At 54.3% G+C, this 21,897-nt stretch overlaps 2 protein-coding genes across 5 annotated transcripts; one reads left to right on the top strand and one right to left on the bottom strand.

Moving 5' to 3' along the window:
- Positions 1-4,187: 4,187 nt before the first annotated feature.
- Positions 4,188-10,392, bottom strand: PARP3 (poly(ADP-ribose) polymerase family member 3). Of its 3 annotated transcripts, none has more exons than XM_033209218.1 (11): positions 10,375-10,392; positions 9,511-9,692; positions 8,838-8,963; positions 8,479-8,667; positions 8,147-8,279; positions 7,833-8,059; positions 7,414-7,563; positions 7,119-7,205; positions 6,708-6,885; positions 5,165-5,320; positions 4,188-4,750 (listed from the first exon to the last, which is right to left on the bottom strand). In XM_033209218.1, exons 2-11 carry the CDS (start codon positions 9,688-9,690, stop codon positions 4,581-4,583), a joined length of 1,596 nt encoding a protein of 531 aa, XP_033065109.1. In that variant the 5' UTR covers positions 9,691-9,692; positions 10,375-10,392; the 3' UTR covers positions 4,188-4,580. The 3 variants fall into 3 exon arrangements, with proteins under 3 accessions (XP_033065109.1, XP_033065092.1, XP_033065101.1); XM_033209201.1 differs by lacking the exon at positions 10,375-10,392 and adding an exon at positions 10,000-10,133 and having other exon boundaries at positions 9,511-9,697; XM_033209210.1 differs by lacking the exon at positions 10,375-10,392 and adding an exon at positions 10,000-10,085.
- On the top strand, positions 7,174-20,182 carry RRP9 (ribosomal RNA processing 9, U3 small nucleolar RNA binding protein). 2 transcript variants are annotated; one of them, XM_033209237.1, is made up of 16 exons: positions 7,174-7,194; positions 7,278-7,325; positions 11,575-11,657; positions 15,019-15,125; positions 15,474-15,541; positions 15,621-15,662; positions 15,942-16,068; positions 16,702-16,826; positions 16,908-17,000; positions 17,494-17,594; positions 18,136-18,270; positions 18,353-18,415; positions 18,832-18,977; positions 19,057-19,136; positions 19,830-19,903; positions 20,012-20,182. In XM_033209237.1, the coding sequence occupies exons 3-16, from the start codon at positions 11,620-11,622 to the stop codon at positions 20,103-20,105; spliced, it is 1,293 nt and encodes a 430-aa protein (XP_033065128.1). In that variant the 5' UTR covers positions 7,174-7,194; positions 7,278-7,325; positions 11,575-11,619; the 3' UTR covers positions 20,106-20,182. The 2 variants fall into 2 exon arrangements, with proteins under 2 accessions (XP_033065128.1, XP_033065120.1); XM_033209229.1 differs by lacking the exons at positions 7,174-7,194; positions 7,278-7,325 and adding an exon at positions 10,982-11,291 and having other exon boundaries at positions 20,012-20,181.
- The last annotated feature ends 1,715 nt before the right edge of the window (positions 20,183-21,897 follow it).

Here is a 21,897-nt window from a genome sequence, read left to right as displayed (position 1 = left end):
GACTATGGGCACCCACCACCACACTTGGCTAATTTTTTTGTTGTTGTTGTATTTTTAGTAGAGATGGGATTTCACCATGTTAGCCAGGATGGTCTCGATCTCCTGACCTCGTGATCTGCCTGCCTCGGCCTCCCAAAGTGCTGGGATTACAGGCGTGAGCCACTGCGCCCGGCCTTTTTTTTTTTTTTTTGAGATGGGTTCTCACTCTGTCACCCAGGCTGGAGTGCAGTGGTATGATCTCAGCTCACTGCAAGCTCCACCTCCTGGGTTCACACCATTATCCTGCTTCAGCGTCCTGACTAGTTGGGACTGTGGACACCCACCACCACACTTGGCTAATTTTTTTTTTTTTTTTTGTATTTTTAGTAGAGACGGGGTTTCACCGTGTTAGCCAGGATGGTCTCGATCTCCTGACCTTGTGATTCACCTGCCTCAGCCTCCCAAAGTGCTAGGATTACAGGCGTGAGCCACCGCACCCAGCCTGCGACCATCTTTTCTAAAATTTTTCCACCTTCCCATCACTCAAATCCTTTTATCCTGCTTTATTTTTCTTCCCAGCACTTTCCCTACCTGCTATGGTATTTCATATTTATGCATACATTTGATTAGAGCCTGCTTTACTAAAATGTAAGCTCTATGAGAGCAGGGACCTCATCTGAGCCTCACTTGTGCCTGTGGCCCTAGCACCCCTCACAGACACAGGGTCAGCATCGCTGCAGATCTAGATGGTGAAGACAGCACATGGACCTCTTGGTTTAACTAATTTTGTGTTGGAATTCAAAGGGCTCCAGTGCAGTTCTCCATTATTCAGATGAGAAAAGTAGGGCCTGCCCAGAGAGTGGAGAAATGGGTCCCAGGTCACACAGCTGAGTTGGACCTGGAATCCAGGTCACTTGCTTCCTAGAGCTCTGTCCACACAGGTGTCCCTTCCTGTCCTTGACTACAACTTGAACTTGGGCATTTGCCTGTAGGAAGTGAAGCTGAATTTTTGAAGTTTTGGTCCTTACCCAGGTAGCCCTGTAGGCCCGGGGCAGCCCCTGAGTTACCAGGGCCTGGAGAGAGCTCAGTAGGGCCAAGTGGGAACAGCAAATGAGAAAAGTGGACTGGGGAAGGCGACAGGGAGGGGTGGGGACTATGGTGGGTTGCAGAGTTCATGCTCCCTTCAACATCATCAATATAAACAAAAAATTAAAACACTTTGTTAGCATATGTAGGTATGTGTGTGTATTGCAAAATTTGCCAAAAAAAAAAAAAAAAATTAAATAAAAACACACACAGGAAGGATATATCAGAAACTAATGAAACTGGCTCCCTCCAGCAGGTGAGTAGGAATGGAGTAAGGGGGATAGAAGGACTCTTCTGAGCACACCTTGCATAGAGTGGACCTTTTGGAACTATGTTAATGTTCCACATATTGAAAACAATAAAGTAACAAAGAAGAATGTAGACAGAAATGGCTGAGCCTACCTGTATTTCAAATGAGTAACATAACTACATTGAAGAGAAAGAACCAATCCAAGTAACAACTGAACCTGCATTCAAACTGTTACTTTGACCATGGACCCTCAGTCTACAAAGACAAAAAAAAAAAAAAATACTGAGTAAGATCAGAAACATCTTGAGCTCTATTTAGAACATTTGTTTTTCACAGGGTATTGATATGGCAATTCTGAAACTCCTTTTTGTGTAGGATTGAGCAAATAAGTAGATACATTGATGTTGATGGAAACCCAGGTTCTTACTGTTTGAGAATCAAGGAAATAGGGAATTGGGGAAGAATGGAAGAACTCTGTGGTGTTTGATTGGAACTACAGAAATAGATATAGACAGATGTGTTTGTTATTTATTCACACATACATATTCCCTCTCCCCTTTCTTTTTTTCCTTTTTTATTTTTTAAGAGACAGGGTCTCAGTCTGTCATCCAGGCTGGAATGTAGTGTTGCAATCATAACTCACTGCAGCCTTGAACTCTTGGGCTCAAGAGATCCTCCCACTTTGGCCTCCCAAAGTGCTGGGATTACAGGTGAGAGCCCCTGCGCCCAGCCACATATACACATTCCTTAGCTCTCTTTGCTGAAAGGACTTAAAAGCAATGACACCTCAGCACCAAGGAGCACATCTATTGCCCAGATCTTGGATTCTAAACATTTCCTGCTCCAGGAAACCAGGGCTCATCGGAGAAATAGTTGATTCCAGGTTTGTATGAGATGAACCTGGAACATCTTGTGATGCCAGAGAGAAAGGATGTGCTCAAAAAATGATCGGGACACAGAAGGGACCTTGTGCTGGCCAAATCTGGGACAATTTGAGGATCAAAATAACTAATGACAGTAATGGATTATAACTCACTGAATAAAATCAAAATCCATGAGTCTACACTGTAATAAAGGCAGAAAGGATAATGTAAACTAATACATATAAAAGGAATGATGGAGTTAGATAACTACCATTTGCAATCATCTTAGCAAAAATTGATTCAGGTAGTTGATTTCAGTTATCATCGATGGATATTAAAGCTAGTGGGTGAAAGGTGATGAGGAAAGGGACATTTACACCCAACAGTATTTCCCCACAGATTATTGAGTAATTACAAAGGGAGAAGTGGCAGCTTCACAGTGGAGAAACATAGTGGACATCACCTTAATGGATGATTAAAATTATTTAACATCACCAAGAATGGGCCATGCCCCTACAGATGGAATTCCCTAAGGGCATATCATCTATGTTGCGTTCCTGCCCATGCAATACCTAAATCTAATCACGACAAAGCATTACAGAAACCTAAACTGAGAGACATTCTATAAAACAACTGGCCTGTATTCTTCAAGTGTCAAGAATGTCAAAGTTATAAAAGAAAAAAAAAAAAAAAAAGACTGAGGAGTGTTTTCAGATTAAAGGAGACTAAAGAGACACAACAACTAAATGCAATGTGCAACCCTAGCCTGGATGTTGGCCTGCTCCAGCAATGGCACCCCTTGTCTGTGGATAGGATGACCTGCCTGGTGATCACCGGCATTCCTGCCTGAACAGCCTCCTTTCATGATTGCAGAGCTGTGCCCCTCTCACATATGCTCAACTTGTTTGTAACATTTAGATTAAGACACAAAGGAGGCTGTGTGCAGTGGCTCACGCCTGTAATCCCAGCACTTTGGGAGGCAGAGGCAGGAGGATCACCTGAGCCCTGGAGTTTGAGACCAAACTGGGCAACATGGCAAAACTCGGTCTCTACAAAAAACACAAAAATTAGTCAGGTGTGGTGTCATGTACTTGTGGTCCCAGCTACTCTGGAGGCTGAGGTGGGAGGATCACCTGAGCCTGGGGAGGCTGAGGCTGCAGTGAGCAATGGTTGCACCACTGCACTCCAGCCTGGGTGACAGAGTAAGACCCAGGCTCAAAAAAAAAAAAAAGACACGAAGGGATGTTTGGTGCCAAGACATGAGGAATGCTTGATTCACCTGGCAATGTCTGGGATAAAGGACAGAATCACCACATGGGTCCCCAGATGACAAATAGCTCTGAGTTGACAGTGGGGGTCCCCCTGGAAGCCTCAATTAGAGGAAGCAGGTTGTTGCAGTTATGGACCAGGAAGGGCAAGGAGTATGTGCATGATCCACATCAACCGATGTGAGCACTCGTTCCCTGGAGTGTGGCTGGAGGCCCAGGCCCAGCACAGTGGCACAGATAGGCAGAGGTTAGGGCAAGAGAATACCATGTTTAGTAAAGCTGCTTGCGCATGCCTGCAGTTTAGCCTACGTTGGTGACCACATGGCTCCGACATGCAGTCCAGGCCAGGATGGACGGCCTGGGTGGATGTGGGATCCAAGCCACTCTCAGCTGTGCCCCTTGAGTAGGCTGCTGCATCTGTGTCCCTGTAATACGCCCCTACCACACCCATCACTTCAGGAGGCAAGACTCTGGGGCCACAGCCACATCAAGGCTAACAGGGATTGGAGGGAAGGGATTGACGTCTGGGACACAGGGGAGCCTGGTAAGAAGAGGTGATATGGATCCAGAAACCCCACTACTGGGTATACATCAAAGGGAGATGAAATCAGAATGTTCAAGAGATGTCTGCTTTCCCAGTTCACTGCAGCACTATTCACAAGATATGGAAGCACCCTGGTGTCCACTGATAGATGAACGGATAGAGGTAATGTGGTGCATATAACAGAGTACCATTCAGCCTTAAAAAAGGAGGAAATCTTGTCATTTGTGAAAACATGGGTGAATATGGTACACATTATGCTAAGTGAAATAAGCCAGGCACAGAAAGACAAACACTGCATGATCTCACTTACATGTGGCACCTATAAAAGCTGCCCTTATACAAGTAAAGAGTCAAATGCTGGTTACCATGGGCTGGGAGGAGAGGGACTGGGCAGATGTGGGTCAAAGAATACAAAATTTCAGTTAGACAGGAGGCATAAGTTCAGGGATCTTGTACAGCATGGTGACTATAGTTAACAACAACGTATTGTATCCTTGAAAAAAAGGAGTGATATAGGGGTACCAGAGATATGCAGGACGATTGAAGATCATGGTCCAGCCTTGCAGGACCCCAGGGGACAGGGCGGGCACTCAGAGGCGGACCTCCAGCAGGTAGCGCAGGCGACACTGGCTCTCCTGGTAGATGAGGTACTCGCTCTGGGAGAATGCGGAGCTGCTGAACTCTGGGCAGGGCACAGGCTGGCCCTGGGGCACCACAACTCGCTGGCCATCCAGCTCCAGCTCTGTGTCCTGGGTCGGATCTGCAGGGCACAGCAAGGGCCAGGATGGCCCAGGGGTCACTGGTCCCTGTCCTTACGAGTAAGTCCTACCCACTATGCTCTCCACGTCTGTCACAGGGCACGCCTGCTCATTTCCACCTTGCCCACCTCCAAACCACTGCAGGGGCTGGGGCTCCTGCCTGCGGTGTCTGCCCCGACTTCTCTCTGGGAAACTCGTACTCATCCTTCAATGTTCAGTCAAGACTCCTCTCTTTGAAGCCCTCCGGGATGCCCAGGAATGATTTGTTGAACCAGTGGATATTTGTCAAATGACAAACTGAGTGACTGCAGCGAAGCTTCTTTTTGTCCCTCTTCCCAGCCCCCTCCCTGAAAATGTCCCAGCCCCTAGCTCAGCCCCACCTCTCTCCTTGGGCTGTCCAGCTTCCAAGGACTCACCAGGCTCGGTGTGGCCTTGGGCAATGACACTGTCAAAGCCGGGAGGTGGGCTCTTCAAGCTGGGGTTGTCCGTGGTGATATGGTGCTCTCTGCCCAGGGCCACCTCACCCAGGAACATGTAGCCGATATGGTGGGCCCCACAGTTCATGCCAGTAACTGGAGAACACAGGGAGGCACCAGTGGGCAGCTCAGCCTTTCTCCTGCTGACCCACGGGGCCGCTCTCTGCTGCGATGTTATCCCTTCTGGCTTTGCTGCTCCAGCAAGAAAAGGCTCACTCTCCTCCAGCCGTCACTCCCTCCTTGTCCCGGCCCACTCCCTCCCACCTTACTGTGCTCCCTATGGCCAGGCCTCTGCACCCTCTGCTGTCCTCACCAAGGTCAGCAATGGCCTCCCACTGACCAAACCCGGGGCAAAGGCTTTTCTCCCTGGCCTGCTCTGCTGACTTTGCTCCTGACCTCATCAGCCCCTACCTGGGACTTCCTCGCCCTGGCTCTCCTGAGCCCTCCACCCCGCCACTCTTTCCTAAGCTCCTCTGCCCTCCTGGTGGACCCCTTGTTCTTGGTGACCTCAGGCATCCTAGAACTTCAGCCCCATCTGTTCTGGGATGACTCCTTTGTCCTTGCTCTCTCAGCCAGCTGGCCTCCAATGATGAGGTCAACCTGGGCTGAGGAGCTGGTCTGGGGAGGTCATTTTGGTGAGGACACTCCTGGCCAGAAACTCAGAAGTCACTGGAGACAGCATTGACCCTTTCCCACACGCTCCCCATCCCACGTCCTACATGCACCTCTCACGGGCTCCCTCCCCTGCACCTCCCAGCCCTTGGGCCAGGCACCCATCACATCCAGCCTGGCTGAGAGCATGGCCTCCCTTCAGCCTCTGGCTGCTGCCCCTGTCTCCATAGCTGTAGCCACTGGGATCCTGCTACAGACAAGTCCAGCTAGGCTCACCATCACTCTCTGGATAAAGCCTCATCAATCGTTCTGTGCCCCTAACCCACCCTGCCCCACTAGGTATTGCTCTGGGCTCCAGTATCAGGAAGTGTTTGGAAGCCCTGACCTGCCACATCCTCATATCCTCCCAGCCTCTCTGCCCATCCCCTTGCCTTGACATCTCCTCTTTTTTATTTTTATTTTTTTCAGATGGAGTCTGGCTCTGTCACACAGGCTAGAATGTGATCATAGCTCATGGCAGCCTTAAACTCGTGGACTCAAGCGCTCCTCCTGCCTCAGCCTCCTGAGTAGATGGAACTACAGGTGCGTGCCACCACACTTGGCTCAAAGGCTCCCCTTTTACCCCCTCCCAGGTCTGGTTGGTAAACCCATCCTATCTGTATCACCTCCCCCAGGAAGCCATCCCTGACCATCAGACACTTCCTCTAAGAACCCCACCGCCAAAGCCCAGGACAACCCACTGAGCACTATAGTCATTAACCATGAAAGGATTCCTCTCTTGGATTCACCATGAGCTTCCAGTGGGCAAGGACTGGGCCCAATCCACCTTAGTGCCAACCCTCCCAGGGCTTGGCCCAGAGGGGCACCTCACCATAGCCAGCTGACTTGCTGTTCTCTGAGGCAAAGTAGATTCCCTTGCCAACACGCCCACCAGAATGTGGCATAATGCGGAGCCCACGAGTGAGGATGGCGGCCACCACGGCCACGTTGGTGCCATGCCACAGCAGCTTCCGATTACCCAATTTGGAGTGGGCCTGGAATCTGTCTTCCTGAGTGGAGAGGAAGTGAGAAATGGGAGTCCTGCCACCCAAGCACTCAGGTGCCTTGCCCTGCTGCTCAGAGGTGTGACCAAGGCCTAGCGCCCCTCTGCTTACTCACACGCACTCATGGCCGGTAGAAACTGACCAGAGTTGCTGAATGATTTGCTAAGGGGCAGATAAGCCAAGGACATCTTCCTAAGGCACAGTGGTGATGGGGGAGGGGGTGGAGGAACCTCGCTCACCTCCCCGTCTCGGTTTACTTTCCAGATGTGTTGAAGAGTAGGGCACCTGTAGTTGCTGCCAGTCTGATCTAAGTAGGTCTGTATCACCTGTGGGGAGAGCAGAAGCTGGTTGCCAGGGTGGGAGGCTCAGGAGCTAATCCCCTTCTTTTCTTTCTCCAGTCCCAAGCCCTCCTCAGGCCCTGGAGACACAAGAAGGGAAGGCTGAAGGTGAGTATTCCTCTGGGCACCTCAAGGGCAGGTGGGCAGAGGGACGGTGCCCACTGATAGCCTGGCCCCTCTATGGGGTCTAACTCACCTTGTACTCAGGTGCTCCAGAGTCTAGCAGCTGCAGCTGGCACTTGAGAAGCTGGTAGTCTTGGTCTAGGGGGTGCGGCACCTCCTCCACCATCTTCTCCTGCTCAGGGGCTGCCTGCAGGGCCTGGGCCAGCTCGATGTCTGCCAGCACCTAGGATGATGGGCCCTGGCAGCTTGTCTTCCCACTTGACCTCTGGACTCCCCTATCCTCTCTCACACAACTGGTACTGCTGCCACCCAAACTGTGTATGCACATCTCCCTTCCCACCCTATCTGTCTGCCTGGCCTTCCCCACCTGTCTGTCAGCCTGCCCAGGCAATCCATCCCTGTGGGCCTTCTCGGCTACCTGTACCTCATCTTGCTCGCCTAGGCTGTCTGTTCACTGCCCCACTGCCTGCCCGCACCCCTGCCAGCCCTCACCAGGAGCATGTCCTTCTTGGCCTGCAGAAGCTCAGGGGAGTTGATGGGCGGGGGCCGGCTGCGGCTGAAGTTGTGCGGGATGACAGTGTAAAAGTGGGAGGACAGCTCCTCCAGGCTTTGGCCACCATCCGTGGGGCCTTTCAGGGCCTCCTCCAGAGCCTCCAAGGCCTCGAAGCCTCGTGCAATCTGTTGCTTGCTCAGCTTTCCCAGGGGCATCTTCTTCACATCTGGAGGGACAGGGGAGTGGGGAGACTCAGCCCCACAGCCCTGCCACCCTGAAGCCCCTGCCACTCTGCCTGCCTCTCACCCCTCACCCAGATCCATGAGGGCCATGGTGTTCTTGAACATCTCCTTGCTGAAGATGTTAGTGATGAGCTTCTGCGTGGCTGGGTCCAGGGAGCAGGGCTGCACCCGCTTAGCCACAGTCCTCACTGGGCCTCCATCCACCTGAAGATAGAGGGCACATGTGGGCAGGAGCAGCTGGGCAGGGCGTGACACCAGACAGAGACCGGCCAGCCTGAGGCCAGAGGGGAGTTTTGTGGCTGAGGCTGCGCAGCTGGGCAGTGGCAAAGCCCAACCAACAGGGACTCTCCAACCAGTCCCCTCCCTCAGCCCAGGGCCGGCCCACCTTCCCTGGCCATCTCACCTTCACCACAGCTTCCTGGGCCTCATCCTCTCCCTGTACTTCGATAAGTATATACTTGCCCGGGTGAGCCACAAAGCGGTCCCGCTCCGCCCACTTGTTCTTGGTCTTTTCCCGAAATTTCTTCGCAAAGTCCTTCTTTGCATCTTCTAGCCTTGTGAAGTGGTTGATCTTCGACTGGCCTACCTCTCCCTGAAACCGACAGCCTTCAGGGGTATGTCCACCATCAACATTTGCTGGCCTGTGTGTTGGGCCAGGCCCTGTGCTGAGTGCCCCGGGACAGTTGGGTGTGCCCCCCAACTCAGTAGCTGTGGCCTTTTGGGGACCCTGTGGAGTATGTGCAGAGCAGGTGGGGCATTCACCACACGGCCCCAGCGGTTCCAGCAGGTGAAGTGGTGGCCATCTTGGAGCAGCTGCATGATGTAAAACTTGTTGTTGTTGTTCCCGATGTTGGTCTGGTTCAGGGTGCAGTCATAGTCCTCATGCACCTGGGCCAGAGGGGAGGTGGGGGGCAGTCTGGCTGGGGTCAGATGGGGTGCCTGGCTGCACACCGAGAGGGCTCTGATGGGGACAGGAGTCCAACAGCAGTGGGAGTCAGAGGGACCCTGTCTTGGAAGCCTGGGCGGTCACTGCTCTTCCCTCGGGGATGTGGTGTGACAGGACATGGCTAAACCCTGACATGGGGGTGTGGGGAGTTCAGGGGCACACAACTGGGCCCTGGATGGGGGAATCTGAGAGGGACATGGCTCTGCCCTGAGGGGACATGGGCGAGCACACAGGAGACTGATATAGTCAGAGCCTTTCCCTAAGTGTGGTGGGGGGAGGCCTGCATGGGGTCTGAAGGGCAGACGTGACCTGCCTGGACCTGATGGGACACAGCCCTGACGTCTAGGGTCAGGAGAACATGGCCTTGCTCTGGCGCTTGCCTGGGGGCCTTGGGCTCCAAAACCAGAACTGAGCCCTAAGGGGGTGGCCTGGGTGTGTTTGTGCTTATCAGCGGGCAGGCTCTGGGCCTGACTGGGGACTGCAGCTCACCTGGGTCTCAGGGTTGCTGCTGAGTGGACATGTTGGATCCACACGGATTATGTGTTTCTCTGCGGGCATGGCCTTGAGGGCCTCAGCGGTGGAGCGGAAGGGGTCCTCCTCCCTTCCCCCCTGCCGGCCCTTCTTCTCAGGGCCCTCAGTCTGTACCGGGCACTTCCGCTTTGGAGCCATGGCTGTCCTAGGGCACAGAGAAGCCCTTAGGCCTTCATGGTCTCCTCATCCCTAACGACCCACTCTCACTCCCCATCCCCACCCTGGGTCAGCACAGCATCAACTTGCCCCACCCCAGGCTGGCCCTTCGGTGGCCTCCCACTGCATCCTCTGTCCACCCTGACAGCATTCCCAGTCCCAGACCACACTCGGCTATTTGTCACTCAGAAACGCCCCTTTCCCCAGTCCCAAGTGCAAGATTAGGACTCTGTTCAGTCTGCCCACTCGGGTCAACAGGGTCTGCCTGGCTCCCTACCCTCTCCAGCTCACCTGTGTGTCCTGAGGGGTAGTGAAAGTGAAAGGAGGATCTCTGTCTTCCACTTCAGGGCTCCTCCCACTGTGTCAGCTAGTTCAGCCCTGGCATGGTTGCCGGGCTGAGTCACCGAGCTATGGGGGAGGGTGGGCAGAGGCTCCTGGGAGCAGGATTCTTGGGGCCAGATTTATCCTCCCGGAGCTTAGAATCCAGTGCTGGGAAGGCCAGGCTGGTCCTTCCCAATAGACTCAAGAGTTCTGAGGAGCCAGAACTCCAGATCAGTGGTCTTGAACTGCCAGAGGGCAAAGACCAGTCCCACCAGGCCTTGCCCTGCCCTGCCCTGCCCTGCCCTGCCCTGCGGAGGGCTGTGGGCAGGACCGTAGGACACTCACCTAAGAAAAGCAGGGACATGGGAGAGGTCTTGGCTGCCACCCCACCTGGTTGTGTGCACCAACCTGGGCAGTTCCAGGTCTAACAACTCTCTATGAGCCTTAGGAGTGAATTAGGGAGGGAATTCCCCAACAATCGCCAGAGGCCGGGGATGAGCTTGTGTGGGGAATTAGACATCGGCTATTTGGCCACCAGTGTGGTGAAGCAGAGGCTGGGGCAGGCCGAGTCAGGCGACCAGTCCCACGGACGGGTGGACATATCCACGGCCATGGCAGTCGCATCCGTAGCGCTGCTCCGGTGGCCGGGGTCTGCAGCACGCATCTGCCAGTCGCCCAGTGACCTTGGGCCCGGGTAACGACGCAGCCTCCCTCTCCCCGGGGCTGCTTGGATCCCCGCTGGGTCTAGTGCCGGGCTGCCCAAGGAGGGGAGGAGTCACGCTCTAGAACGCGAAAGGACTCCGCGTCTCTGGCGTCCCCCAGCGGCCAAGGCGCACAAACACAGAGAAGTCTTTTCCGACTTCGAAGTCGGCCAGCAGCAGAGCGCAAGCGCCACAGCTTCAGGCCGGAAGCGCCCGGGAGATGCGGGCTTCCTACTCGAGCCTGGTGCGGGAGCCTAGGAACTTCAGGAGGCGGGGCCACAAGCGTGCATCCTATGGGTGCTTGGGGGCGAGGCAGAGCCTGCCTAAGGACCCAATGGAGCAGTAGGAGGCGGGGCCCGGCGGGCGGTGGAAGCCTATCAGGACGCGGGGTCTTGCCATGCGGCTGGGGAGCTGGGAGGGTTCAGCTGCCACGTGAGTTCCCCGGCGGCTGCTGCTACACACCTGGTGGGCAGCATGTCGGCAACAGCGGGAGCTCGTAAGCGGGGAAAGCCGGCCTCTGGGGTCGGGGCTGGCGCGGGGGCCGGCAAGCGGCGGCGAAAGGTGAGCATGGCCCTTCTGAGGCCCGCGGTCAGCCCTGCTACTGGGACAACCGTCATCCCATCCAGGGGACCTGGGTCCGGGCCCTTCCCCAGCCCTTCCCCCAGGATCCCTGCTGGACTCAGCTTCGTCCCTCTCTCCTCGGGCCAAATCCTAGAAAGCCGTGCGCTTAACCCAGGAGCCACCGCCTTTCCCAGTTCTGGGGTTTTGAGGGACCCGAGGGGGCCCTTGGTCATGCCAGCGTGGTCGGGACCCCTAACCAAAGAAAGGACCGTATAATTCCCAGGCCGACTCTGCGGGGAACAGGGGCAAATCCAAGGGTGGCGGCAAAATGAATGAGGAGATCTCCAGCGACTCTGAGAGCGAGAGGTGAGCTATTCTTTTGCACGTAGTGGGAGGGAAAACTGAGGCCCATGGTGTATGGAAGACTCAGTGAGTCCGAGCAGAGCTGAGCCTAGAACCCAAGACTCTGGCCCTTGGCTCTGAGATCGTGGCTCTTTCCTTTAGTTGCTGGTCCTGCAGTCTCGTTTCTGCGAGGTCTCTGGGTGGGAAGGACCCTAGGCCCCAATCCGAGGCCATTGAGACCTCCTTAGTCTTTGGCAGGGACTGGACTGATTGTGAAATTGCAGGAAAACAGAACAAAGCTGTCAAGTATTTCTTGCATCTCTCTTCCCTTGCCAATTTTCCTGCAATTTCACAATTACTGGACTCCCCGTCTCTTAACGCGCCAGGCACTGTCTTTACTGTTGGAAATGCAGAGATAGGCAGGCAGGTGAAGAGAGTGTGTTGTAGTGAGATGTGTATTTTATAATTGTGTGTTCTGGGAACAGAGGAGGGACTTTTAAATAGCGTCTTGAGAGATGAGGAGGAGTCTTTCACGGAGAGGTAGGGAAGGCCTTCAGGGAACAGCAAAGGTAGGCAGGCAGGTGAAGACAGTGTTGTGGTGAGATGTGTATCTTATAGCTGTGTGTTCTGGGAACAGAGGAGGGACATTTAAATAGGGTCTTGAGAGGTGAAGAGGAGTTTGTCATGGAGAGGTAGGGAAGGCATTCAGGGATCAGAGGAAAGTCTGAGGTGTAAGTGTGCCAGAATAGGCACTAGGAAAGAAGGAAGGGGGCTGGGCCTGGTAACTCACGCCTGTAATCGCAGCACTTTGGGAGGCCAAGGTGGGAGAATTGCTTGAGGTCAGGAGTTTGAGACCAGCCTGGGCAACATAGCGAGATCTTGTCTGTACAAAGATAAAAAAAGTTAGCTGGGTATAGTGGTCTGCACCTGTAGTCCCAACTACTCGGGAGGCTAAGGTTGGGGGATCCCTTCCTAGGAAGTTGAAGCTGCAGTGAACTATGATCATGCACTGCTCTCCATTCTGGGTCACAGAGCAAGACCCTGTCTAAAAAACACACACACACACACACAAAAACAGGAGGGCTGGTCATAGGTGCATGCAAATTGTAGAGGGCTTTGAATGCCTCTCTCATTTCTGCAAGTGATGGGTGTGGTTGCTTGCAGGATTTCAAAGGGTCAGGCAAGGGGTCAGGCCTGACCCTGTGGATGGGAGGCTCTTGGACCAGAGAATCCTAGTGCCTTCCCTGTGAGCTGACTTTAGAACCTCTCTTCTAAGATTGAGTATGTGTTGCCTTAATTTGCTTACAGAAAGACTTAATGTACTTTTTTTGTTTTTGTTTTTGAGGCAGTCTCACTCTATTGCCCAGGCTGGAGTGCAGTGGCGTGATCTTGGCTTACTGTAACCTCTGCTTCCCAGGTTCAAGTGGTTCTTCTGCCTCAGCCACCTGAGTAGCTGAGATTATAGGCCTGCACCACCATGCCTGGCTAATTATGTATGTTTAGTAGAGATGGAGTTTCACCATGTTGGCCAGGCTGGTCTCAAATTCCTGACCTCAAGTGATCCACCCACCTTAGCCTCCTAGAGTGCTGGGATTATAGGCATGAGCCTCCACACCCATCCATTAATGTACTCTTCTTAATCCGAAGGTTATTGTGGGTGAGTGTGTGACAGACTAGTGTGGCTAAGTGCTTTTAAATATTTTTAGAATGTTGTGTTGTGAAGTGTGTTAGATACAGAAGAATGAATGAGATGTATTTGTACTACAGAGAGTAGTGGTAAATTGGTGAATCTCTGTACACTTACCACTTAGGTTAAGAACTAGAACATTTGCAGAAACTTCCTAACTTGAGTTAATCATTTTTTTGGTTTCTTTACTCTTCTTTTAAAAAATTAGTATTTTCCATTTAGGTATAGTTTACAGACAGTACCATTCACTTTTTAAAGTTATAGTTCAGTGAGTTTTGACAAACACACACAGTCCTGTGACCACTGCTACCCTGAAGATAAAGGGTTTTATCACCCTCCAAAACTCCTCCTGCTCCTTCGTAGTCAGCCCCTCTCCCTCTCCCCCAGTCTCTGCTAACCACTGCCCCTGGAGTCGTGCATTTTCTAGCATATCCTGTAAATGGAATCATAGTGTGTCTTCCCTTGCATTTCTTTAGCGTTCTGCCTCAAGCGTATGAATCCTTCAACAATAGATTGATTGGTGTGGCGAAATTGAGTAGAAGTCTGAAGTTAACACAGGTCTCTTGGCTGTGTAAGGGAAGGGCAGCACCAGCCCTGTTGGCTGAAGGCTTGCCAGGCACAGGGCACTGAATTATTTCTGGGGCATGGTCCAGCTTTGGCTTTGCTGAGAGTTTTTGAGGTCCCTTCTGGGGAAGTCAGGGGCAGGATTACGAGTGAGTCCTGGGAAACCCGGTTACGGGAGTGGACAGAGACTAGATGTCTGCAGGCACATGATCAGAGGGAGTGGGCTGCCCTGGATTCTCTGCATCTGAGTGCCCATGACCTACCCCCAGCTCCCAGGAGCAGGTCAAAGCAGGAGTGAAGTGAGTACTCTCAGTACTCTCACTTTGAGTGAAGTGAGTACTCTCAGCTGGTCACGAGGGCTGGGTCATGGAAGGGAAAGCAGTACCTTCACCAGTAAGGGTCAATCCCCAAACAGTCAAGGTTCACTTGAAACCTTGTTCCCAGGGTAAAGGATGGTGCTGTGGTGATGACAGTCCCGGTGTGTCTGCCTGGTGGATCCATGGATCTGATCCAGACTGCCCCCGTCACGTCTGGGGATGGTGTCATCTTTTCTGCTCTCTGTGTCGCATCTCTGGTTTCTGGTATCCCTTCCCTTCTCTTTCCAAGTTTACCCTCTTGTTTGGGGAGCACATCCTCTATCCTTCTTAAGAAAGAGGGAGAAAGTTCTGTGGCACTTTGCATACGTGGCGGTGTCGTCGTTGATTGTTTGACTGGGTATGGCATTTTAGGGGTCAGTGTATTCCTTCAAAGGTTTGTGTGTGCGGCTCCTTTGTCTTCTTATTCTCAATATTGCTGTTGAGATGCCCGAGCATGTTGATTCCTGACTCTTTGTATGTGACCTGATTTCTTTTGGAAGCCTGGTTTCTCTTGGAAGCCTCCTCTTTCCCCCAGAGTTGAGAGTCTTTAGTGATCTCTTTGGGATTTGGGTCTGTTTCCCCCCCTACGTGGGGCACTGAGTGGGGCCTTTTAGTTTGGGGAGTCACATCCTTCAGTTTTCTGCTGTGTAGTCACCGGCCATGTGGGCTGGCAGGGAATGGGAAAGGTTGGATGGCAGGGCGAGCATTCAGAAGGCACGATCCTAGTGGCCACAGGAACAAGGTGAGCCCCTCAGACCCAGCCACTTCCTGCCCAAAGCCTAGCTCCAAGGAAGCCTGAAGAGGAGGAGGAAGAGCTGGAGGAAACTGCACAGGAAAAGAAGCTGCGCTTGGCCAAGCTCTACCTAGAGCAGCTCCGTCAGCAAGGTGAGCCAGTGGGCAGGCTAGCCATGGGCAGGGCTTGTGCCTGTCCTGTTCTGCTGCCCGCTGCTGTAACCCCAGCCACTTGATGGGTGACTGACATGGGTTTCCAGTGGGTGCCCGGGCTGTCGGTGCTGGCTGCTCTGTGGGGGTGGCCAGGAGCTCTCATGGGCCTCCTGGGGAGCCTGCAGGGGGCTGATCCGATAAGTAAAGGCAGGAGGAAACCCTCCAGCCCGCCCTCCCCTCTGCTGAGGCAGCTGGAGCTTCCCACATCACCCTGCCCTGCAGCAGTGGGATGGAAGGGGAAAGAGGCATCTCAGCCTCAGTTTACTTGGTCTGGTCTGTCCTGTGCAGAGGAGGAGAAGGCTGAGGCCCGTGCATTTGAGGAGGATCAGGTGGCAGGGCGCCTGAAGGAGGATGTGGTAAGTGGAGGGAGAGTTGGGGAGGGCGGGGGTGGAGCTGATCTGCTCCCAGGGTCTCATCCATTTCTTCTCCGTGCAGCTCGAGCAGAGGGGCAGGCTGCAGAAGTCGGTGGCAAAGGAGGTGAGTGGGCATGGTACTTCGGTACAAGGTTAGAGGGAGTTGGGGACCCCACCTGGGCTGGTGGGCAGGTGGCTCAGTGTGGGCTCAGTGTGTGGGAGTCTTTGCTCTGGAACATGGTGGACACTTGGGCCTATCCGGTCAGGGAAGGATCTGGTCCTTGTAGCCTTGGGTCTTGTTTTCCTTCTGGCCTGGGTAGGAAAGGCCAACACTGTGTGGTGGGGTTGGTGGAGTGGTGCCTTTATGCCACTAGCCACAGTGACCCAGCACCTGTCTGCCCAGATCCAGGCCCCAGCCTCAGCTGACATTCGTGTTTTACGGGGGCACCAGCTCTCTGTCACATGTTTGGTCATCACCCCCGATGACTCGGCCATCTTCTCTGCCGCCAAAGACTGCACCATCATTAAGTGTGAGTGAGTGCCTGGGAGGGGCTGCAGCCCTCAGGGAAAATCTGGGAGGGCCGGTCAGGGCAGCGGGAGTGGTCACGGCAGGCTGAGCCCTGAAGTGGAGAAGTCTCTGGAAGCAGATTTGCTGCCCTAGAGGTGCTCTCTGGGTGACAGTGGAAGCTGCTGCCCAGCAGTGGGGCTTATGAGCTCCCTGTCCCTAGTGACCTTCTGGCAAAGTCAGGAAGATGATTTAATGGGAATTAATGCCGCAGGTGGGTGGTTGGACTAGAAGACATTTGAGGCTGTGCAGTCCTTGGATTGAGTGCTCGGTCCTCCTGCGTTCCCATCTGTTGCTGGCTGAGCAGTTCCTTCTCCACCCGCTGTAGTAACAGGAGAGCTCACACCATCAATCCCAAAGCCCTTGTGCATCTCTTCTCTTCTTTGGGCTTCATGGCTGCTATTTGGCACTAATGTCCCTCTTCGTAGATGAGGAGACTGAGGCAGCTTGTCCGGAGGCTCATGGTGGCTGAGCCAGGTCTTCTGGTGGAGTCTGGGACCTTTGCCATGGCTCTTCTTTCCATGCTGCCCCTTGAGGGAGGTTACCAGCCAGCCCTAGTCCCCCATCCCAGTAGTTTCTCTCCCACCCCCAATGGCAGGGAGCGTGGAGAGTGGACGGAAGCTTCGTGTGATTCCTCGAGCCAAGAAGGGTGCCGAGGGAAAACCCTCTGGCCACAGCAGCCATGTCCTCTGCATGGCCATCTCCTCCGACGGCAAGTACCTTGTAAGGCCAGGTTGGCCCTGGGGGCAGGTGGGAGGTCTGGTGCACGGTGGGTGCCTGTGGTCATTGTCTTCATCCCTGCAGGCCTCGGGTGACCGCAGCAAGCTCATTCTCATCTGGGAGGCCCAGAGCTGCCAGCACCTGTACACCTTCACAGGACACCGGGATGCAGTGTCGGTGAGGAGCTGGGTCTACCCCAGTGGATCTTTAGCGGGCACATGCTAGTGTTCTAGGCTCAGTGCTGGCTTCTGGGGTCCCCGTCCTCAGAGAACCTGCATCCTGGGGTAGCGAGTGGGTAGTGAGTGGTGCTGTAAAGTACATAAATGGTCTAGAGGGGTGGAGAGGAGCTGGGGGAGACCAGGCTGAGCTTGCTCAGGAATCAGGGAGGGCCTTGAGAAGCTGCCTCTGGGCAGGGTGTGGTGGCTTTTGCCTATAATCCTAGGACTTTGGGAGGCTGAGATGGAGGATCATTTGAGCCCAGGAGATGGAGGCTGCAGTGAGCTATGATCGCACCACTGCACTCCAACCTGAGCAATACAGCTGGGCTGCACAAAAGTGCCTCACAGGACATGCTACATGGCTTGCTTTTTGGGAAGTCCTCCCTGGGCCTGAACTGTCTCTTGCCTGCTGTAGTCCAGGTCCCCTTTGTCCTCTCCCCATGCACCCTTAGGGGCTGGCGTTCCGCAGAGGCACCCACCAGCTCTACAGCACATCGCACGATCGCTCCGTGAAGGTGTGGAATGTGGCGGAGAACTCCTACGTGGAGACACTGTGAGTGTGTATGGGAGAGGGTATGTGGATGGCGTGGGAGAGGGTATGTGGATGGCGTGGGAGAAGGTATGTGGATGGCGTGGGAGAGGGTATGTGGATGGCGTGGGAGAGGGTATGTGGATGGCGTGGGAGAGGGTATGTGGATGGCGTGGGAGAGGGTGTGTGAGTGTGTATGGGAGAGGGTATGTGGATGGCGTGGGAGAGGGTATGTGGATGCGTGGGAGAGGGTATGTGGATGGCGTGGGAGAGGGTGTGTGAGTGTGTATGGGAGAGGGTATGTGGATGGCGTGGGAGAGGGTATGTGGATGGCGTGGGAGAGGGTATGTGGATGGCGTGGGAGAGGGTGTGTGAGTGTGTATGGGAGAGGGTATGTGGATGGCGTGGGAGAGGGTGTGTGAGTGTGTATGGGAGAGGGTATGTGGATGGCGTGGGAGAGGGTGTGTGTGTATGGGAGAGGGTATGTGGATGGCGTGGAAGAGGGTGTGTGAGTGTACGTGCTGAGTTCACGCGGTACCCCATCCTGCTGTGTCTGGCCCTCCAGCTTTGGACACCAGGACGCAGTGGCTGCTCTGGATGCCTTGAGCCGGGAGTGCTGTGTGACGGCTGGGGGCCGGGATGGGACTGTACGTGTGTGGAAGATCCCCGAGGAGTCCCAGCTTGTCTTCTATGGCCACCAGTAAGGTGGCCTGCCGTGCCAGTGGGGGCTACATGGGTTGGGGGTGGGCTTGGGCCACGCCCCTCACAGCCCCTTTCTTCAGGGGCTCCATCGACTGCATCCACCTAATCAATGAGGAGCACATGGTGTCTGGCGCGGACGATGGGTAAGAGCTCCTTTGGATGTCTCTGGCCACGGCTTCTGCTCCCGAGCGCTGGCTGCCCATGGGGCCCTGAGCTTGCCTCAGGGCGCCCCCAGTGGGGGAGCTGTTGTAACCTCTTTTCATAGATGAGGATGCTGAGGCAGAGAGCTCAGATGACCTTGTCTGGGCTGTGTGCTGTTGATCCCTTCCTGTCATGTGGCCTTTCTTCTTTTTTTTTAGAATTAAAAAAAATTTTCTGTGGGTACTTAGGTGTATGTATTTATGGGGTACTTGAGATGTTTTGATACAGCATGCAGTACGTAATAATCACGTCATGGGAAATGGGGTACCCATCCCCTCAAGCATTAATCCTTTGTGTTACACGTGTGGCCTTTTCTGCCTCTGGCCCCCTCACTGCTGTATTCCCTCCCTGTCTACAGCTCTGTGGCCTTGTGGGGCCTCTCCAAGAAGCGACCACTTGCCCTGCAGCGTGAAGCTCACGGGCTGCAGGGAGAGCCAGGCCTGGAGCAACCCTTCTGGATATCGTCGGTGGCAGCCGTTCTCAACACAGATCTCGTGGCTACAGGTGGGTGCCCTGAGAGGCAGGGAGGAGGGGTCGCCGGGTGGGCCGGTGTGGGGGTTGCTCACTGTTCTCGTCTCCCCAGGCTCCCACAGCTCCTGCGTGCGGCTTTGGCAGTGTGGGGAAGGCTTCCGGCAGCTTGACCTTCTCTGCGACATTCCCCTGGTGAGTAAGTGGGCTTGAATGCTCAGCCTGTCTCTGCCACACTGCTGAGGCCCCTGGAATTAGCTCTTTAAGGTCTGTCTTCCTGCCAGAAGGGAACCTTCTCAGGGCAGGGCCAGCTTGTAGCACAGGGCCTGGCAGGAACCCTCCTCACTTTCCCCGCTCTGCTCCGCTTCCTATCCTAGGCCCTGTCCAGGGTGCTGGGGTACAAGTCAGGAGCAGCATGGGCAGAGGCATGGAGACCTGGCCCTGTGATGGGTTCTGCACCGCTGGTGCCAGATTGGGTGCCAGGCTAGAGCATGTGGACCCTACTGTCCACACTTGGGTGACCTGGGGGAGGGTGGCAGGATCTGTCAGTGATGTGTGCTGAGAATGCAGGGTCTAGGTCAATGGGGACAGTCATGGGGTCTCCAGGGCCCCACCACCAGGAGCCAGCCTCAGGCCATACTTGGTGTACACTGCCTCCTTCATCCTCACAAACTCACTGCTAGCCCTGTGCTCTGCTTACCCCCATCTTGCAGATGTGGAGGCTGAGGCCCCAACAGGTGAAGGACTGGCCTGTGTCACCAGGTGGCAGGAGGCAGAGCAGGGATTTAACCCAGGCCTGGTAAGGCCTGGCCCTTGACTGTGATGCTGAGGACGGTGGTGGAGGGGCATTCTAATGTCTTTCTGTGTTGTCTCTCTCTCTCTGCTCAGGTGGGTTTTATCAACAGCCTCAAGTTCTCCAGCTCTGGGGACTTCCTAGTGGCTGGGGTGGGGCAAGAGCACAGGTACGTGTGGCCCTCAAGGGTTCAGGTAAGGTGGTGCAGGCTGGACAGCTGGGTGGAAATGGGGTGGAGACTGGGCCGAGTCTCAACTGCTTCTTGCGCTATCTGCAGGCTTGGCCGATGGTGGAGAATCAAAGAGGCTCGGAATTCTGTCTGCATCATACCACTCCGCAGGGTCCCTGTACCCCCAGCTGCTGGTTCCTGACACTCTTACCCTCCTTATTTAAGTCCTTCCCAGGCCATGCCCCACCCTCTTTGTATTAAAAGCCTCCTCTTTTGGGCCTTGTCTCTTGTAGCTTCTTGGCGGAGGTGGGGTGGGATTGCATCAGGGACTGGGTGGGAGGCGGCCTGGGGAGGGACAGGACTCCAGCAGTCTCCTAGCTCTGCCCCTCTGCTAGCCTGAGGGCTGTTATCCTTTTCCAAAGAACTTGGGATGGAGACCTCAACTGGCTCCTGGCTCCTGGTCCCTGCGTGTCCTGCACGACCTCATCAGGCTAGCTGCCCACCACTGCTCTTGGGTGGTTGGAGTCAGAAGCTACTCACCCCTCAGCTCAGAAGCCATGGCTTGTAAGGGCTGGCGCAGGGGTCAGGACTGGGCTTTAGACAGGACCTGCACGTCAAACTGGCCTGGCTTCCTCTCCCAGGTCAGGTCAGGAAGCTGGAGGGGACAGACTGCCCCTGAGGTGTGGGGGTCGGGAGTGGGAGTGTGAATGGGACCCTGGACCGTGGGCTTACTGTTTGGAGACAGGGGTCCAAGTTGGGAAGAGCTCTGTCTTTGGTCTGAATGTCAGAACCAGGCTACAGTGCTCATCACAGCCAGGACCTACCTGCCAGGCAAGCAAGTCAAAGGAATGTTCACTCTCTCTGATTTCACCGAGTGGGTAGCTCCCTCCTGCTGTGGGGTGAAGCCAGTGAGGAGGAGGCAGAGGTGGACTGGAGGTGTAGAGGCACAGTGAGGTTCCTTCCTGTCAGGAAAAAGGAGAAGAGGGTATTAAGGGAAAGCCCTGTGCCCATGGGGCCCTGAACCTGTGAAGGAGTGGTACGGTCCCCTGAGAGATGAAGCCACAGGGCTTCCCTTGACCCCATGCTCACAGGGCCTCCCCCTCAGACTGCCTGCAGTTAACCTGGGGCCAGAGGGGTCAGGTTCAGGCTGAGCCTCTGAAAAATCTTTTTTTTTTTGAGACGGAGTTTCGGTCTTGTTGCCCAGGCTGGAGTGCAGTGGCATGATCTCGGCTCACTGCAACCTCTGCCTCCCAGGTTCAAGCAATTCTCCCGCCTCAGCCTCCCAAGTAGCTGGGATTACAGGTGCATGCCACCACATCTGACTAATATTTGTATTTTTAGTAGAGATGGGGTTTTGCCATGTTGGCCAGGCTGGTCTTGAACTCCTGACCTCAGGTGATCCACCTGCTTCGGCCTCCCAAAGTGTTGGGATTACAGACATGAGCCACTGTGCCCAGCCTGAAAAATCCTATTACAGATGAGATGTTGATAGAATTCACTCACTCCTGTGTCCCGTCTCAAATTGAGCTTAGCAATGTCATGAACACCTGAAGAACACTGTAAACAACACAGAGAAGCTCCTGAACGAGAGAACCCTTTCCTAAGTACATTCTCATCAAATGAAAGCAAGGACTCCGGATTCAAAGTGAAGATAACTTCTCCCATGGTTTCTATTCTCAGCCTTGCTCCGTCAGGGCTTCCTTGGTATTGGATTCTTGAGCAGGAGCTGCTATCAGCAAATATGGTGCCTTCAACCTCTCCCAGGACCCTTCCCCTCACCTCCGCTTTGGCCAAAATCTGGCTGTTCCAGGAGGGTTGCATTCCACCTAGCTCTCAGGCTGAGATTGAGTAGGTATTCTCCCTGGCTCCTGCATCCGTTAGCTATTGCTGGGTGCAAACCATCCTAAAACTGGTTTAGAACCATTAGTGTGCATGGATCTGTAGGCCAACGGGGTTTTTGTTTTGTTTTGTTTTTTGTTTTGTTTTGTTTTGAG

This window comes from Trachypithecus francoisi, unplaced genomic scaffold (genome assembly GCF_009764315.1).
Source record: "Trachypithecus francoisi isolate TF-2019V2 unplaced genomic scaffold, Tfra_2.0 Lachesis_group0, whole genome shotgun sequence".
Classification (NCBI taxonomy): Eukaryota; Metazoa; Chordata; class Mammalia; order Primates; family Cercopithecidae; genus Trachypithecus; species Trachypithecus francoisi.
Note: the sequence above shows the minus strand (reverse complement) of the source record. Positions and strands in the feature narration are given on the sequence as shown.